We start from the raw sequence: 20457 nt of genomic DNA on the forward strand, positions 1-20457 counted from the left end.
GGCAGATTCAAAGTTTATGGTTTATTGCTTGTTGATTTAAATCAGTATCAGGAATTTGAAGTATTGTACAAAATTACTGTCCTTTAATAAGAACTCAACATAGAGCCATTACTGTCAAAATAGCTGGCAACAAAAGTGAGTACACCCTAAGTGATAACAGCTGTAACTTCGTTTACCCATGCAAAGCCACATGTCCTATTCATCATGTTCAATAAAAATTTGCCGCTTTGAGTACAATTCACTCATACTGACCAATAGATCTTCAACATGGCACCTCATGGCAAAGAACTCTCTGATTTGAGAATTAGAATTGTTGCACAAAGATGGCCTAAGGTATAAAAAGTTTGGTATCACCCTGAAACTGAGTTACAGTACAGTGGCCAGGGTCATACAGAGGTTTTCCCAGACGGGTTCCATTTAAGAAGTTGAGTCCTTGTGCTGTGGGTCAGGTGCAGAAGCTGGCTTTAAAAAACAGACGAATGAGTGCTGCCAGCATTGCTTTAGAGGTAGCAGAATCGAAAGGGCCGCGTGTCGGTTTGCATTACCGGCGTCCCAGAAAGAAGCCTCTTCTGAAGCTGGCTCACAAAGCCTGCAGACAGTTTGCTGAAGACAACCTGTCCAAGAGAATGAATTACTAGAACCATGTTCTGTGGTCTGATGAGTCGAAGATAAACTTGATTGTGTCAGATGGTGTTCAGCATGTGTGGCGACAACCAGGTGAGGAAAAAATTGTGTCTTGCTTACAGTCATATGGTGGTGGTAGCATCATAGTCTGGGGCTGCATGAGTGCTCCTGGTTCGGGGGAGCTGCGGTTCATTGAGCGAAACATGGATTCCAAAATGTACTGTGAAGAAGAATATGACGCCCTCCCTTCAGAAACTGGGTTGAATGGCAGTTTTCCAACATAATAATGACCCCAAACACACCACCAAGATGACAACTGCCTTGCTGAGGAAGCTGAAGTTGAATGTGGTGGAGTGGTCAAGTATGTCTCCAGACCTGAACCATATTGAGCACCTGTTTAGCATCCTCAGGCGGAAGGTGGAAAAGCGCCATGTGTGTAACAGCTCTGTGATGTCATTATGGTGCTCACACAAAGTTTTGACATGTTCACTTAGGGTCTGCTCACTTTTGTGGCCAGCTATTTTGACAATATTGGGCTGTATGTTGAGTTATTTTTAGGGGAAAGTAAATCTGTGTGCTATACAAGCTGCACCTTGACTACTCTAAAATATATCAAATTTTCACTCCTATTGTATTGTCCCTTGAGAACATATATAAAAAGGTTGTACTCACTTTTGTACAAAATATACACATATAAAACATAATCACAACCATCATCACAAGAAAGTAGGTCAAGAAATAAGGCTTCAACCAGACACTGGTATAAAAATAGATAAACTGTTCAGGGTGAAACAAGAAAGAAGTATACAGTATTAATCAGGAAAGCCTAATTCATAACAGCACCATGGTTGCAAAAACAAGAATTGAGTCCCATTTTGATACCTAATTCAGTATTTAGGACACTGATAAGGGCAGTCTCAGTCACAAATCTATCCAGTGCACTGAATCATTAATTCCCTAAAACATCCCACAATGCACCTCCAACATGAAGGAACATCAATGTTCACAATTTACATTTATGGCCTTTGGCAGATTCTGTTATCCAGAGTGACTTACACTTATCTTTAAGGTTAAGGGCCTTGCTCAAGAGCCCCCGGAAGGGCAGCATGTTGTGGCATAACCTTCAGAGCCAAAGACCAGTGCCTCAACCACTAAGCTACCACCTCCACATTATTATGGGTCCTTACTGAAAATGACCAGATGGTTGCACTTTCAGCTAATTGTGTCTACAACCGCAAGTAACTTATAGTTGTTATAACTCACAAATAATTACTTATGTTAGCAAATGTTACATTTATTTGACAATCTTTATATTGTTTGTTTGCACCATTAAAAGATTAGCTATCTTATAGTCATGCTTTTAATTCCATGACAGAAACATATTAACATAGAAAATTTAGGTTACATATATTAAATATTTACTGTGACCGATGAGGAAATGATGTATGTAGATGGACAGCCAGAATTTGAGTCCCCAAAGTGGTGTATATGATATTCTGATTCACAATCTGGGGAGAAAGGAAACTGATTGAGATGCACCTATGACCAAAAAAGAAAGAAAAGTGCACGCTGCTCGTTGCCTTGGGAACCACAACATTCCCTCTGTGCGCAGATATCTGACCTGTTCGCTGACCTCTTTGTTTTTACTTCACACTGTGCAAACAAGCGCATTCGTTTAAACTAGAGATCCCAATTTTCCCTCCCTGCACCTTAACTGGTTCAAGCTGGCCACAGTTATACAGTTTAAAAAATCAATATCAATATCACCTCTGGCAAAACTTCTTTTGTGGTTCTGCTAAGAAAAAATCCGTTTAAAAAGCACTCTCATCCTTCATAAAATAAATAAAATGTCTCGTACATAACACAAAAACCGGAAACTTGTGTAATGCTTTGACAGGAAATGGAAGCGTTCGCTTCTAGCCTGTCTGACATTCCAGCACTTTTGCAGATTTCTGTTTTTTTTAATAAACTAATATAGCAGATAAACCTAAGTGCTGAGCAAGACACAAAAACATAAGGCAGGCAAGTGGTTGGGCAAACAGCAAGCATGCTAATTCTGAATAAATGCTAGGTACATGAGAAACAAACGGTTTACATTAATAAACAGGTTACTATGAGCAGAGATTGGTGCTTGATTAAACCTCATGTGTTGAGGTTGTATACTAAGGTTCATGAGAGTTGCAGGAATTTCAGACAAAAGCGTTAATATCAGTTTTATCTCTCATGAGATTGAGGGCACCATCCATGATCTGCTTTAATGGGCACCAGTGAGACTTCAGCTAGATCTATCTTTTTTGCTTAACTGAGATTCACAATCACCCACACGCTTTAACGCAAATGAGATGGGTTAACCCTAACTATAAGTGTCTTATAATGGCCCAAGCAATTTTAGTAATTATAACTACACTACGATCCCTAGGGATGTATAGTTGAGGCTTATCCAGGGTCATTACGCTGGCGTGAAATGTTGTTTTTTGCTCTGTATTTCTTGGCACATCTGAGGATAATGCTCTTCTTACAGTAGCAGCTCAGAGCGACTCATTTGTCAAAGGGACAGAGTGGTAATAATAAGAGGTCCTCAAGAGGCCCTTGGGCTAGGATACTACAAAAGTGACCTGAGTGCAGAGTCTACTCAAACACTGCACATTTAAACATTCATTAATTTTTTCATCTTTAGCAACAATCATCATCACTCATCTTTATCCTGCTCAGGGCCATAGTGGATAAGGAGACTATTAAATGAACACTGGGCATGGAGCAGAAACATAACACCAGCCCATTGTGCACTCACACACAAATTCAAACCTGGGGGAAGTTTAGGGTAGACAACCTCCTCCCAGATTATTTCTGGGAGGTAAGAAGAACCTGGGAAAATGTAGGCATGAGAAGAACCTGCACAGAAACTCCAAACTAGTGTCAAGACCCACAGTTTCACAGTACTGCCCACTTAAAACAGATACTGTCCATATATTGGAACATGGAAGTGCGCAGTCAGCTAACGCTTGAGTATTTTAATGATCCCTGGATCAACCTGGATCACAAAATAATTAGTAAAATAAAAAAAAAATCACACTCAACAGCCTTTATGCTCACACTCTTGTAGTCTGCTGATGGAACAAATATTTGGGTTTTTTTTTTGCCCAAGATGTATTTAGATGAAAAGGTTGAAAGGGCCAAATAGAGTACAGCAGTTTTAGGTTTCTACTCAGTTCACTCACCGTCCACACAGGAAGGTTTATTCCTCGTAGTTCCTGCTACTTTTCCCGGTAAACAGGAACACTTGACTGTCTGTGATCGCTCCTCGATCTTGTTTTTGTTACAGCATCTGTGTGCGGCGATCACCTCACATGTCCCTCCTTCTGTCAGAAAGGGGGTTGGGGGGGGGAGAGAACAACCAATTAATAAAAAAGCATCACATCTCAGTCTTTCTCTAATCATGTCTCATGTAATATTTTATCATCCAGTGTTGCTAAAGTCATTACCATTATCATCATCATTATGGTTCGACTCTGCATGTTATAAGAAATGATCCACTAGGCATGGTAAAAAGCGGGTGAAGTTCATAAACTGCAGTATTTTTCAGTCGGCAAACTTTAGTTATCTAGATTAATGTTTGTCCCCTGCGATTAGCACAGTGCCGTGGCACTAAGTAAGAATGATGTAGTGTGTGTGTGTGTGTGTGTGTGTGTGTGTGTGTGTGTGTGTGTGTGTGTGTGTGTGTGTGTGTGTGTGTGTAAGATTAGAGGCCTTGGAGAGGGGCTGCGATCTGTGTAAAAATGCAATAATGAGGAGGGAGGTGGAAAAGGAACGGGAAGGAGAAAACACATAAAGACAGGGGGCTTGCAGTCACACACTGCGAGTGAGTGATTACTGAACACTCCAGTACATCCCCAAGGGGACAGAGGGACACACAACTCACCAAGAATCAGAACAGTACCGCTGCAGTGTGGTTTAAATTCGACGGAATTGGAGGTGCAAAAAAAAAGGATTTATTTAAGTCATGTGGTCTGGTTAAATCTCTAGTTTGTGTCATCTTGCAAAACCTAAGTTAACTATTATCTAATTTAATAGCATTTAAACCAGTCTATAAAAATATGGTAAGTAAATGATGACTCATGACTCCAATGACTCATGAAACGGAGGCTTGGAGCTTGATCAACCCCCATCTGTAAGTATTACACTCCCCGTAAGGTTAATGACGAGACAAACAATTAAACACATAAAAAAGCATGGATAGAGTGCACCATAAAGACCCAGGGGAGTGATTAGCTGACTCCTCTCGCCTGGGTTTCCACTGATTAGAATTGGAAAAGCCCAGGGTTTCCACATCTGGCATCAGGTTTGGAGTAAGTTGAGCAAAATGCCGAATAATGCAGCCAGCGGCAGCGGGAGAGGCGGACGCTGGGAATCTGCTCAGCACCATGTGGAGTGTTGAACAGCGTGCGTTTGCGCTCCATTAATTATAAACCACTTCAAGCTCTAGAGGGGCTTCAGATATAATGCACAGAGGTTTGTTTGCTTTAATGTGCAGTCTTAATTACATAAGACACACACACAGTTTTCACTTTGATCTAAAAAAATAAAAATACCCACATGCTTCAGTCAAAGTAAACAAAGAAAGAAATGAAAAGAAATGGAGTGGATCTCATCTGAGAAGGTAAAAACCGAGGTAATAATACGCCTTGTTAAATGTACTTTTAAAAATCAATAAAAATGTAAATAGACTGAGTATCCTGAGGAGGGTTGGGGGGTTTCATTAGCTCTAAACTAAATTCAGACAAAACAGGAGAGATAGGAGGAGAGAGAGAAAGAGAGAGAGGAAAATAATGAGAAGTGAAGGTAGGAGGGATCACAGCCTGGAGAAAGAGAAAGAGCGAGTCAGAGCGAGAGTCAGCGAGAAATAGTGTGTTGCCTGCTGACTGTTCTAACAGCCCAGCTAAGGGTTATGAATATTTAAAAAGGTGACAATGGACTTCTCAGAACCATGTAGGGGAGTGATTGCTTTTCATATCTGTTCGGTCCATGTGACAGAAGGAGAGATGAATGTTTTACACCAGGGGCCAATTCTGTCATACCAGTGTTCTGTGTACCCGCTCTTAATGAGCACAACACGTTAAACACTGAGTCGAGAAACACTGACTTTCCTGAGAGTGAGATAAAAAAAAGCAGCTTGTGAGGTCACTTCTTGTCTGTTTGGGTGCTTGTACTGTGTCAGATGAGTGGGTAAATGTTAGTTTGTGTTTGTATATGTATGCAACTTCGTGTAAGTATTCATTTTGACCACGGGGCACCATTCACCCACAATATTCACACACATCCACACCTAAGGGCAAATTAGAGTAGCCAATCCCATGGCCGCAGGAAGTGGGGGTGCTGGGGGTGCTGCAGCACCCCCTATTGGCGAGAGAGAGATTTTTTTAAAATGTAGGCCTATTAAAAATATTTTGCACAATTTATAAATTCCTTATGAATATTTTAGGAAATGATTTTGACACACGTAGGCTATTAAATGTATTTTGGATTTTAATTTAATTATTTTGATTATTTTAATTATATTGATTTTTCAAGTTTATTTGTAAAGCGCGTTTCACACGCGCGGGTGATTTTAGTTTGGCTTTCTCTGGCAGCGCACAAACATAGCCTTAATGCCTTGCCCTTGTGGAAGATAAAATTAGCTCTTCGTACCTTTTACAACAACATGAAGATATCAGAAAAAGAGATCGGTGGTCTCTTTCCTGCTCGTGTTCCACATCCCTCTCAAAGCGCAGAGCGGTAGGCTATAACGTATAATATAATATATTATATTATGTAAGTTACCAGTATTTACTGATATTTATTTCAATGCTTTACAGGCTTTAGTTTGTTGTTTCTTTGTTTTTTGTTTTTTTATTATTATTTCAAAACAACCCCCCAACCACCGCAACACCGCCGGTATTTGGTCCACTACCACCGCGGTGGTAAAAAAAAAAGTGCCATCGTCACAGCCCTATGTTATTTTTTAAAATGTATTCTAAATAGGCCCATAGGCTCATAGGTTTTTTTGTCAAAAAAAAAATTCACAGCACCCCCTGTTCAAAATTACTTCCAGCGGCCCTGGCCAATCCAGATATTAGCTTTTTTTCGGAAATGGAATTAACCAAGAGGAAACATGGGGAGAATGTGAAATGGCAATGCTTCCTTTTGCACTATTGTTTCCCCAAATAGATTTTGAACTATGTAATCATATGAACATATTTCCTATACATCAATGTCATAAAATTATTAAATTAAATCCCTTAAGGGCTTTTAGTGTGCAATGTTAATGGTCCTTTCTAGAACAATACAAAAGTGAATTTTCTTTGTTAATAAGACCTTCAAGTAAAGCCCCTTCAAGAAGTTGAGAGTTCTTGATGATCCCAAAAAAAAAAGCCTGGAGGAAATGTCTTTATGATGAGTGCAAACATTCGCTCAAGGACTGTGTTCCTAATGTTACTGTTTTAGAGCAAATTTCTACCTGCTTCTGTATCACCTCAGGTGCTTTTCTTTACTGATTAGTATTATATTATTGGAATGTCCTTCACATTTGTGCTAATATTCTGTAAGATTGTTTTGTACTGTGCTATGCTATACATTATTAATATCTTGAATGTTTTATTACAATAATTTTGTAAGCTGCTGTATCGGGTATATGAGCAGAACTGTTTGCTTTGTTTTCTTTGCTCTCAGCTTAGTTTAAAAAAGGTGCAATATACCATCAATCACTTGGGCAACTGCAACTCTTCTCTGATTTAAACATTTTAATACAGTAAGCTCTCAGTAAACATCAATGACACCCTTGATGGAAATGAGAAAGAATGAAGATATAATTTAACACAAGCAATAGTGTTATTTTGTCCTTAAACCTAAGGGAACACTATACATATCAAACAGAGGGTATTTGTTTCTGAATTGCACCTGTTTCAAATATAACACAAACCTCCTCCTATTCCTGCCTAGTCGGTTAATGTGCTGCTTGAATGGTTGAGTGGTTTTCCCTCTCCATACCATGTGGTGCTCACTGCTGCGTCTGTCAAATTAGTTGGATTTCTGCTAATTCGCAGCTCTGAGGCTGGAGTTTACGCTCTGCATAATGGACTATGTGTTTTCTTTTCTTCCTAAATAGAATTTCCCCAATAGTTCACACTACACCGAGTGGCTAGATTTATGCTGCAAGACAAGGCTAAAACTCTTGAAAAATGCTGCCACTATAGTAAAGATGTTGCTGTATCGATTGCTAAAAGGTGCTTCAATGTACTTTGAACAAAGAAACAAAAAAACAAAAAATAAGAGCACTGTGCTTGTGTACATCTTCTTTAAATCAATTTCCTTAATTCCTCAGTCGGGACCTTGCATTTGCTATTTGTGGGTCAGGATTGTGTGGTAATGACTTGGAAATGAGAAAACTGCAATACTCCATTACTACTGAAGGGGAAAAAAGCCAAGCGTAAACTATAAGGAAGTTGATCTGTATTTTTTTTTTAGAGATCACTTCAGAAAAAAGGGTTCTTGGGAATTTTCTACCCTGGTAAACTGGTCTTCCATGCTTTGGTTGCCAGATGACTGACCTTGTAGTCGAATCTCAGCTTTCTTAAACAGTTAATTTCCTTGCAGAGCATTCTGTGCTGTCCCACTGGGTGGTGGACAGGCTGGATGTGACAATCTACTCGAATAGAAGCAAATTCTCCAAATGGGCAGTTTTTATGCCATTTCAAGAAGTCTAATAATGTTTTCCATGTGTGCAGCACCTTTCTAACCCTCAAGGCGGCTGTATAGACACATACTGCATATGAAAAAAAAACTAGAAAGTTAAAAATACAAGGTCACCATATGTGCACAAGAAGTTAACCAGAGTTATATACTGATCTAGTATTTATGCATGTGTCTGCTTCAATTAAGACCACAGTATGAGTTATAGTCAGATGGCTGAAATGGCCCATTCAATGCTAATTAACAATGCTAAGTAACAGTAATGTTAAACATCTAATTAATCATTTACTCTTACTACTAAATTTTATCTTTTGAAATATTGCCACAAATATGCTCTTTGTACTAAATAGTGACAGAAATTTAGTAGTCCGCATGTACACCACACACCGGAAAATCTCACTTTATGGTCGGATGAAGACTGGAATATGGAAAAGAGACATTTCTCATCTGGTGACCGAATTCCCAGTTGAATTATTTCACTCTAGTTAATTTGTTTGGCTTTTCAGACTGTCGTTCACAGCAGACTAGCACTTTAAAATTTATGTATGAAAGGTGACAACATTATTTTCCACTTGAACTGTGGGGTTAGTAGTGACAGTCCAGTCTAAATCATTTCAATGTGAATGGACCCGTGTATCTACTTGTATAGACAAGCAGCTGAAGAGTCTGGTCTGTATATCATTCATCATCCAGAATGATACATGTAGAAGTGCAATGTGAAGAAAAAGAAGAAGATGAAGAAAAAGAAGAAGAAAAAGAAGAAAAAGAAGAAAGCTTTAGTGTAGTACAACTTGCTATACATGCAACTGCTAACATGCTATAAACACTTTTAGTTTTATACACTTTTAGTGTAAAATGCCTGTGAATCTAACTGAAGAATCTGTTCATACACTTAAAATTCTTATATTTTTAAGATAAAGATTTTTACAATCTATCAGCCCATAATGTCGAGTAAATTAAGCTGAAAAAGACTGTCCATGCCAAACTGCACAGTTCTACCATATTCTTTGTGTTTTTTAATAAATATGTCTATTTTAATAAAAAAGACAAAGTTAGACATTTAGTTTGTAACACAATTTTCTCCTGTGTTATTCCATCTGCTCAGTTCTCTTTACAAAACAATTCCTTAAATCCTGTCAATTAACTGAATTTCCAGTATTGTCTCCTACTTGGACTCTGTAATTGTACATAATTGTACAATTGTACATACAGTAATTATAAATATTTCTATTATTTTAAGCTCTGCTTTGCAACAATGCAATGGAAAACATTTAAAACCTCATCATTGTGTAACCGCTTTCTCAGGTTAGTGTAACTAATACCTTATTTAAGCATTAAGAAAATAAAGCTGGGCTAGTTTCAGAAGCTCTAGATACGACTGTGGAGCCTGAAATGGTAAACGGTCATCAGAGAACAGACAACACAAAACAGGTAAATTTGAACAAATGTATTACACAAAATAAATGGCAGTTATTTACATTCCCTGCCTACCTAAGAAGGCTTCCTGAGTGCACAGCGCACAATAAACTCAAAATAAAAACTCAAATGAAGAAAGGGTCCATGGAAGTTGTTGATGTGTGTGTGTGTTTTATAGAATATGTTCTTTTCACTACCCGGGTAGGTTTACGTATGTTCTTATCTGTATCACAAATGAAGACACAGGATGATGCTGGTTCCGAAGATGCCACGGCTGGCCACACCGGGCTCTTGATCCGTTCACTTCTGCGGTTGGCTCGCCACTGACCGCAAGGGTCAGATTCAGATGGTCTATCCCTTTCTAAAAACCAATCGGAGGTATCTTGAGAAGCTCACTCTCATGCGGCTTAACTCTCTCTTACACAGCTTTTAACCAGTCCTCGTTTGCTTTTTAGCAACTTCTTCACCGGAAGAAAAGCGTGCTTGTTATTTAAATGAATTACCTGGGGTGTATGGGCCACCCACAGGCAGAATAGAGAGTTGCACTCCAGTAACCTTAGGTGGGTTACACTCTCCCCTCCTAACTTATGCATGTCCCTGTGCATGTCAATGTTCAAATAGTTATCACCGGAGGGGACAAAACAGGGGGACAAGCTGATGCATCATTTTCACTTATGAGGTCGTTCCACACAGTGGTCAGCCCTTGAAAGAAAGACTTCACCACTGTGACTAAGGGGGTTCCCAGTTCAGTGTAGTCCAGCCGCCTAGGTGGCTGACGATTCCTCATGGATCTCCTGACTAGGTCATCAGTATCAGCCTGTTCCTCTGTCTCATTAATCTCCTCTTCTCCTTCATTTTCAAGAACATTTGTCTCATCACATTCTGGCATGTCAGAGGGGACTGAAAGTTGTTCAGGGCAGTCCTCATCCAAGCCTTCTACAAGGTTACCATTGTCAGCAAAGTTTGTCTCTCGTTCCACAGATTCAATTCCAGATAGGTCTTCTATAGCCACAAGTTCATGTCCAGGTGTGTTCGGGTTCTGTGTTACTCTGTTGACTGGAGCAACATCAGATAGGCTACTCTCATTAGCTGGAACATCATCAGTCACCTTGTTGAGGTTCATCGTCAGATTCTCTTTAGAATGGCTTGGACCATGGTGTCTTGGAACATCTCGGGAGACAATATATCTGGTTACTTCTGGAACTGGTTCCTTTTGGGACCAGGTCACAGGCATGATATCATCCTCATCAGAGGACTGATCAACTTCTCTTGGGTCACTGTGAATGTTCTGGCGTGTCTTGCGGCGCTCGAGTGGTTTTGGTTGTTCTTCTGGTGTTACATGGAGGAACCCACATGGGAGCAAGAGGTCTCGATGCAGGGTGCGCCAGGGGCCTTCTCCGGTCTCTGGTTTTACTGTATAAACGGGGAGGTCTCCAGCTTTCCTCACTACCACATGGACGGTGGACTCCCATTTATCAGCAAGCTTGTGCTTTCCACGAATGCGCACATTCCTGACAAGTACTCTGTCTCCAATGTCCAGAGCAGAAGGAGTCACACGCTTATCAAACCTTGTTTTGTTTGTTTCAGCTACCTTGGCAGCACTCCTTGTAGCTATTTTGTAGCTCTCCTCGAGGCGGGATTTGAGGTGCTTCACATACTGGAAGTGTGACTTCTGTTGCTCTTCTTTGACGGGTAAGCCGAATGCAAGGTCGACTGGCAGGCGTGGCTGGCGTCCAAACATTAACTCATAGGGTGTGAACCCAGTCACTTCACTCCTGGTACAATTATACGCGTGGACCAAAGGATTTACAAAGTCCTTCCAGTGTGACTTATCCTGGTTTTCCAGAGTGCCAAGCATGTCTAACAGAGTGCGGTTAAAACGTTCCACCGGGTTACCCCTTGGGTGGTACGGAGTTGTTCGAATTTTCTGTATGCCCGCAACTTCACACAGTTGTTTGATTAACCGTGACTCAAAATCAGCTGTGCAGTTTCTCTGGAATACCATAATGGATGATGAAATTGTCCCATAAGCACTTTGCAACCGTTTGAGCCTTTTGGTTTAGTGTTGGGATAGCCACTGCGTATTTTGTAAAGTGATCTGTGATCACAAGAATATCCTTTGTGTTACTTCTGTCCGGTTCTATAGACAAGAAGTCCATGCAGACTAGTTCAAGCGGTCTTGTTGTTATAATGTTTACTAAAGGTGCTGCCCTCTCAGGTAGGGTTTTCCTGAGCACACACCTGTTACACATCTTGACTTTCTTCTCAATGTCAGAGGCCATCCTCGGCCAGTAGAATCTGGCTCTGACCAAGTCCAGCGTGCGGTCTTTTCCCATATGACCCATGTTATCATGCAGACTCATTAAGGCCGTCTCACGGAGTTCTTCAGGTAAGACTAGCTGGTACTGTGTTTGGCCTTCTTCTTGACGTGTTCTATAGAGGATGCCGTTCCGCAGTTCAAGCCTGGTCAACTCTCTCAACAACAGAGGTAGGTCTGGAAGCAAGGTTCTCACAGCGGGCGGTGGTTTCTCATCATGCTCAATCTGGGAGATGACATGTTTAATGCATTGGTCAGCTCTCTGTTTGTCTCTGAGCTCTGCCTCTGATAGGTGTGGGACGATGGGAAGCCCTCCGAGCTCATCTTCCTGCTCAAAACTGTCAGGTACAGCATCTCCAGAGATGGCTAGGCTCTCGACAAGGGAAATACTTCCATCTCTGCCCATCCCATCATTGGAGCAATAAATCAGTTGTCTCTCACAAATGGCACGAATAACCCCCTGATCCACAGCCTCGATGTTATCTGGATCGGATAGATGGTGTTGTGTGAACTGGCGGATCCTGTCCCACTCTTTTTGAGATGCGGGGTCATCATGCAGGTTGCCATGGGGACGTCGTGATAGTGCATCAGCATCTCCATTCTACTTTCCCGGCCGGTACTGGAGCTTAAAGGAGAAGGTAGAGAGAGCAGCTAACCACCTGTAGCTGGTTGCATCAAGTTTGGCTGAGGTAAGTATGTAGGTAAGAGGATTGCTGTCAGTGACTACTGCGAACTGATTGCCATAGAGGTAGTCACTGAACTTCTCCGTTACAGACCATTTCAGCGCTAAAAACTCAAGCTTGTGAGCTGGATAACGGGACTCACTTCGTGATAACCCTCTGCTTGCATAGGCGATGACACGCAGCTGTCCCTCCTGCTCCTGATATAAAGCTGCTCCGAGGCCGGTGGAACTTGCATCCGTGTGAAGGATGTAAGGGAGTGCAGGATTTGCGAAGGCCGGAACTGGGGACGTTGTCAACTTGCCGATGATCATTTCAAATGCCTCTTGGCAGGCGGGAGTCCAACGGTTCAAAAATGGTTCTTTGGGGTGGTAGTATTGGCCACTCCTTTCCTTGGACTTTGGATGCTTCCTTAGAGGTGGGTAGCCAGATGTTAAGTCGTTCAGGGGTTTCATTATACTTGAATAGTCTTTAATGAACTTTCTATAATACCCACAGAACCCAAGGAAGGCTTTCAACTCTTTTAGATGCTGAGGGACTGGCCAGGTCTTTAGCGCTGCAATCTTTTCTGGGTCGGTCTCCACGCCATGCTCTGAGACCACATGCCCTAGGTACCGGACTGAGGACTGGAAGAACCTACATTTTTCCGGAGACAACTTGAGCCCATACTCTTTCAAGCGGTTGAGAACCTTGGTGAGTCTGGCTTTATGATCTTCTAAAGTTTTCGAGAAGACTATCAAGTCATCCAGGAAAATGACAACTTCCTTTAAGTTCATGTCTCCCATGCATTTTTCCATCAGTCTCTGGAAGGTACTTGGAGCATTTGTCACTCCCTGAGGCATGTGATTGAACTCCCAGAAACCAAGTGGGCATACGAAGGCGGTCTTTGGCCTGTCAACCTCGTCGACTTCAATCTGATAGTAGCCAGACTTTAGGTCAAGGACACTGAACCACTTGGAACCGGAGAGTGCTGTGAAGGTGTCATCCATCCTCGGAAGTGCATAGGATGGAAGTGCATGGAAGTGCCAGTTGAAGTATTTTCAGCACCGTTCTGTAGCCGTTTGGGACAGGGTGGTAGCTTGCTGGACTTTTCTCTCTGCACATACCATATGCTACATCAAGTGTGTTGGTACCCACAAGTATCTGGTACCCTGAAGTGCCACTGTCTGGAACAACCAAGGCCAACATTGGGACTTCATATTCAACTCCAAGGAATTGTTTTGGGAAGGTGATCGTGACCGCAACATATCCAAGGTAGGGCACAGATTGACCATTGGCCCCTTCAACTTCCAGTAGGTTATAGAGTGGTTCGATCTGTTGCTCATGTAGGTATTCATCATGGAAGGACTTGGTGACTGTGGTTACTTGTGAACCCGTGTCAAGGAGACAGGTGAACTGTTTGCCTTGGATGGTAACTTCGCCTGTGCTTTTCGTGCCTATAAGTTTTTTCGGAACTCTGAAGGGATGTTTTCTAACATTAGATCGGTTTAGGGCAGCACTGAACTTGGGTTTGGTATCACTGTTATCCTTAGCAGGGCGTTGGTGAACTGCTTCAGCCTCAGTTTGCCCTGCAACTGAGGCTCCATCTAAAAATCCCTATTGTCTGATGAGTGTTCTTTAGCCTCCCAGAGGCGGCGCTTTTCTTTCAATTTATCTCTTTTTTCATTGACGAGAGTGGGGTTTGGATTGTTACTGCAAGCTGAGGAAATGTGACCATCTTCGCCGCAGCTGAAACAATACCAAGGTCTCGGCTGGGTGCTTGCCTTTGAGCTGGTAGGTTTCCAGCTTGGTGCTCTGGGGTCAAGTTTAGATGCTGGCCCACCTGATTGATGCTCAGGGTTTCCCTTGGTCTTTGGGGATTTCTTGGCTTTCTTAGACATCAGTGTGGTAAGTTGGCTCTGCAGAGACACCACCTGCTGTTTAAGCTCTGTCAATAGGTCAGGCTCAGGCTGGAATGCTGCTTGTTGACTGCAGACACATGCATTTTGAGAATTTGCCATAGCCCGCTGCCGGTGTGTGCCAAGGTGCTTCTTCATACGTGTGGCTTTAGCTGCCTGCCTATCCTCCTCAGTGCGAATTAATAACAAGAGCTCTGAAAATGTTGGTGGGTGACATTTCTTTTCTTCGAGGTTGAGGTCAGAGAGCAAAGGGTTGTCCCAACACCCGCGACAAAACTGTTTGAGAATGTGTCTATCTGCTTCTCCAGCAGCAGCTCCTCCTCTCTTAACAGCAAGGTTCAGGGCAGCTTGAAGGCGGCAGAGGTAAGTAGAGGCCTTTTCACCAGGATCCTGAAGAGTATTCATAAACTGGGCAAAAAGCTCCTCGCCGTCCTCAACAGTTCCGAAGGCTGCGTCCAGCAGTTGAAGGTAGGTTTCAGGAGTAGCTTAAGGGTTTAGTCTTTTGACAATGTCCGCTGCAGGGGAGAGCAAACTTTCAAAGATTTTCTGTGATTTCTGAAGGTTAGACAGGGTGGGGTCTTTCCTGAGAAGCTCAACATGTGAACGCCATGTATCATAATCTGTCTCGCTATTGGGTCTGGGGAGCTTGCCTGAGAATGAACGAAGCTTGATGGGAAAGTGTGAATGTGCGTTTAATTCATCTTTCCTCACAATGTGCTCAACAATGACCTTTTGAATTTCAAATGGATTCAGGTCGCTCTCCACAATGGACAGTCTTTGCTTCGCATCAGATGGTGGGCATGGCTTAGCACCACTATGAACGAACCTTTCCCTAGAAGACTCTGGGAGCAGCTGGAGGTGTGAGGGTTCAAATGTGTCAAGAGACGTGTTGAGCTGTCTAGCTCCAAACTCATTGTCACCACTACCATCAGTCTCGATTGTCTCGCACCTCTTTAAAGTCTCGCCCACTCAGTTTTGCTAACTTCTTTATTTCATCAAGGCAGGCTTTGGTAGCACTGCTGCCAATTTTAGTTGTGTACACACTTGCCAGAGCTTGAACATAGTACTTTACATCTGGATTTTCCTTAAGCTCATGTGTGTAGGGCAGAAGAGGGGCTAAGGTTTCAAAAGCAGCACCATCTTGATACTCAATAATCAGGTTTTTATAAAACTCTGAGTTAATGTCAGTAACTGGGATAAGTCTCATGGAGCCATACTTCTTAAGGAAGTCTATGATCTCCTCATCTTCTGGTGATTCAAGCAAACCACTCACCACTACTGCATTGGGGATTTTAATACCTGAGCTCATTATGAACTCCATGTTTGGTAAAGGGTGATCTATAAACGTGACAATTACTTACACACTTAAAAATGTTTCACACACGTGTAATGTGGTTCACTAATGACACATATCCAGGCTCCGGGCTGGCTCGCCACTTGTAACCGCTTTCTCAGGTTAGTGTAACTAATACCTTATTTAAGCATTAAGAAAATAAAGCTGGGCTAGTTTCAGAAGCTCTAGATACGACTGTGGAGCCTGAAATGGTAAACGGTCATCAGAGAACAGACAACACAAAACAGGTAAATTTGAACAAATGTATTACACAAAATAAATGGCAGTTATTTACATTCCCTGCCTACCTAAGAAGGCTTCCTGAGTGCACAGCGCACAATAAACTCAAAATAAAAACTCAAATGAAGAAAGGGTCCATGGAAGTTGTTGATGTGTGTGTGTGTTTTATAGAATATGTTCTTTTCACTACCCGGGTAGGTTTACGTATGTTCTTATCTGTATCACAAATGAAGACACAGGATGATGCTGGTTCCGAAGATGCCACGGCTGGCCACACCGGGCTCTTGATCCGTTCACTTCTGCGGTTGGCTCGCCACTGACCGCAAGGGTCAGATTCAGATGGTCTATCCCTTTCTAAAAACCAATCGGAGGTATCTTGAGAAGCTCACTCTCATGCGGCTTAACTCTCTCTTACACAGCTTTTAACCAGTCCTCGTTTGCTTTTTAGCAACTTCTTCACCGGAAGAAAAGCGTGCTTGTTATTTAAATGAATTACCTGGGGTGTATGGGCCACCCACAGGCAGAATAGAGAGTTGCACTCCAGTAACCTTAGGTGGGTTACAATTGCTTGGTTTTAATTAATATTAATAGGTGTGAATGAATGCGCCTCCCCGGGGTTGTTTTTGTACGCTGGAATTAGATTGCCCACCATTAAGCTCCGAATTAATGAAATTATTGTAGCATCTGTTTTATATCATATGAGATTAAGGATGTTGACTTATTTAATCAAAGTTGTTTCTTCACAGCTGTGTGCTAATGCTTTAGACGTTGGAGTCCACTTCCAAATTAGTCCACCTTTTTGTGTAATGCTGATTGCTACGTGGCGCAAAAGCACGTACTGTATGTGTTTGTATAGTTTTGCTTCTCTTTCTGAGACCAAATCCCCACCTCCCAATCCCTGGCTGTAGTTCACACCGTTGAATAGTGATAATTTCTCTTTAGCATACACATTTACACTTAACCTTACATATACTTTGTTAACTTGCGGTTACTACCGTTTTCGAAAGCGCCGTTTGGACAGGTAGTTTGGGCCTCTACATACCCCAATGTAGAAGTTTTCTGTTTAGGCTGTACAGTTCGGGAAGTTGTTTATTTTGTTCTTTGTTTTGGCACTGTCACTGAGTCCACCTCCGCAATTCACTATTTTATGCTCATTGATCCTGGCTGTTTGTTTGTTTCTTTTTTTTTTTTTGTATATAGTCCTGTCTCTAACGCATGTGATTTGTATTATACACCAGAAAGTAGAGTGAAAGAAAAACTAGACCGGGGTCTCGGGTTATGTCCTTTCTTCCAACATCCATCACAAAAATCACCATACTTCCCCTACCCTAAACTTTAAAAAAAAAAAGGAATGCAGCACTGATGAAAACAGCAATGGTGTTATCCTCCAAAGTTTTGTTTGCAATTTTGGTTGTGAATCCATTAACTGGGATGAGTTTGAGCTATATCTCACTTTACAACATACTATGTACCATATATGTATATGGTGAAAATGCTTCTGCATTATTTTTCAGTTCCACACAACGATTTTTATTACAGTTCATATTATTAGCAATAACTTCAGTCAACAGTAGAATCTTTACATGAATCAAAGAATTTTTCATTCATTCCCCTTTTTGCCTTAAATGATTGAGTGCACTCAAGCTTTCTCCACAAGTTTGTATAAAACTTGATGATCCATGTAAAATCAATCCTATTCGAGAGTCGTTAAAAATACTAGCTTCAGTAGTAAGAAGGATGGTAAAAAAACATCACAAATTTGCATACATTGACCCAGAAAAACTTTTTGAGTATTAAGTAGTCATTATTGCAAATTTCCTTCTGTTATTATAAAAATGCTCACATTATCTGTTTTATATAAACTAAAGATTTTTCAGTGTTCAATAGTGTTCAAAATGTTTGCATGTTTGGAGGTGGTAGCTCAGTGGTTTGGTTTGGAAGGTCACAAGTTCAAATCCCACCACCACCAAGCTGCCACTGCTGGGCCCTTGAGCAAGGCCCTTAACCCTTTCCTGCTGAAGTTGTAAGTCGCTTTCTATAAGAGCATCTGCCAAATGCCGTAAATGCAATATGCCAGAATATTATTGAGAAAAAACTGTATTTCACTACTAAGGAATTGAAGGAGTACATAAACTGTCTATGTTGGATGGTGAAAATGGCTCAGAGGCAAACACTGCAGAGTCAGCAGAGGATGCTTCCTTTCATGCGTACTAGAAATTCTTGTAAATAAATTACATTTTATGCAAACACATCCATTTACAAAATATTATTTCTATTGTGTGTTCATTGTGATTGCTAATTATTTTCTCCATTCTCCTATAAAGGCTTCGAGACCAGTTTCCTTGGCAAGTTATTACAGGATGCGAGTTCTCACTTTGTCTGCAGTCATTCCTTCAGGGGAATAGACTCTGTGCTGCTTTTACCGTGTCACTGCTGTGTTCTTTAAGTGTGAGAAATGTACTCGTTTCCAGTAAAATATCATGCTTACGAGCAAATGTCAGATACTCTTTCCTCTATTCCTCCATGCGCTCCCTGTATAATGTGGGTTTCCTCTGGGTTTCTTCCTTCCCTTAAAGTATGTCAGTAAGTCTAATGACTGCTATAAATTGTTCCTGGATAAAGTGACAGAATTGAAAGTGTGCATGGTGCCCTTTGATGGACACAAATTTAGGATGTGTCCCAGCCTCACACTCACTATTCCCAGGATCAACTCTTCATCTGCCACAACCTTGACCAGGATAAACTTGCTCCTAGAAAAAAAAATAGATTATTTTTTGTCTTCTGGTGCTGCTAATCACCCCCCTTCCAGACAATGAATAGATCATATTAGGAAGTGTGAAAATTGCATATATTTCCTAGGCTCTGGGGATAATAAGAGAAACTTTATCTTCATGATCCTGGGATGATACAGTCTGTTTCAAACTGACACACAAAATATCTAACTATAGATATCTAATTATAGCACCCAAGTTTTGGAGGTATAAACGAAGAGAAGTGCAGCTAAAGAACATCCCATTCCACATTTAATCCTCATTGTCTGTTATAATAATATAATGTGTTCCTCTAGATTTTGTAGTGTGATTGTAGAGATTTGTGCTCATTTAGCCCCAAGGGTGTTAGTAAAGTCAGGTACTGATGTAGGGTGAGGGGCCTAGAATGCAGTCACTGTTTCAATTCATCCCAAAGAATTAATATGATTGGGGTCAAAGCTCAAAATCTTACTAACAGGTTTGGTTCTTGTAGTTAAAGTGAAGGGAATTTTCAATGCTACCACATCCAAAGACATCCTATACAATTGTGTGCTTAAAATGTGCATATGGCTGGAAAAGTCAGGTGCCCGAATACTTTTGTCCATGTAGTGTACGGAGTGATATCAAAAAGCCTTAAAGACTGTCTCTGTTTACAAGAAAGTACTATTATTTATCTATGAAAGTCTTCCTGATTTCCAGTCATCTTCCAATGATGTTCTTCCACTATGAAACACACATGCCACTCGAAACACCTGTCATCAACGTATGTTAAATATATGTCATGTCAAACCTCTCTGTGGCAAAATTCGGCCAGTTACACGAAGGCTTTCACATTTGCTATTTGTTATAACTTGCTGTCCATGATGAAATTGCACTTGGTCAGAATAGCACCAGTTAGCACCATCCATCTCTAAACTTTTTGATATCTTATTGTGCCATATAGTTCTAATAATCAGGTTTTGCTGAAAAACACAGTCCACTGTGTTAGAGTTTTACTGTTGTATCAGCACCCTAATAGACTTTAGATTTTTGTTTCAGCTTTTATTTACTAATATTTGCACAATGAGTTAAACAATTTCTTTTTGGGGACATTTGGAGGCAGGCCACACAATTTTTTGTGGGAAAAAACGCTTAGAAATAGATTATCTTAGGAGTAAATTAAAGTGTATATAACATCTAATATTTGGTTTCATATCCCTTGTTTGAAATAACAGCATCAAGCTTGCAAGTCAGTGATATCACCAAACTGCATTATATTTTGTAATTCTTTTCCAGGCTTGTACTGCATCATGTTTCAGTTGTTTGTGTGAGAGCTTTGAAAGGGGATGGATGTTCTCCCCAGGGGGTAAAATGGGTTAAGGTCCAGTGATTGACTTGGTCCTTCCATGTTATCCCGTAATAAAATCCTTTATTGTGCAGGCAGTGTGTTTGGGTCACATTCATGTTGCATGATGTGACTACCATGAGTTACATC

At 41.2% G+C, this 20457-nt stretch overlaps 1 protein-coding gene across 3 annotated transcripts in view; it reads right to left on the reverse strand.

The window, feature by feature from the left end:
- Positions 1–20457, reverse strand: part of tafa1a (TAFA chemokine like family member 1a) — a 57835-nt gene that overhangs the window by 5854 nt on the left and 31524 nt on the right. For 2 of the 3 annotated variants that reach the window (XR_014530225.1, XM_083521277.1), the window contains exon 3: positions 3843–3983. Coding sequence is in view for 1 of the 3 variants with exons in the window: in XM_083521277.1 (XP_083377403.1) it covers positions 3843–3983 (141 nt within the window). In the remaining 2 variants the exon portion in view is untranslated. The remainder of the gene's footprint in view (positions 1–3842; positions 3984–20457) is intronic. The other variant, XR_014530224.1, reaches the window with a different exon arrangement.

This window comes from Silurus aristotelis (assembly GCF_946808225.1).
Source record: "Silurus aristotelis genome assembly, chromosome: 19".
In the NCBI taxonomy this organism is placed as follows: domain Eukaryota; kingdom Metazoa; phylum Chordata; class Actinopteri; order Siluriformes; family Siluridae; genus Silurus; species Silurus aristotelis.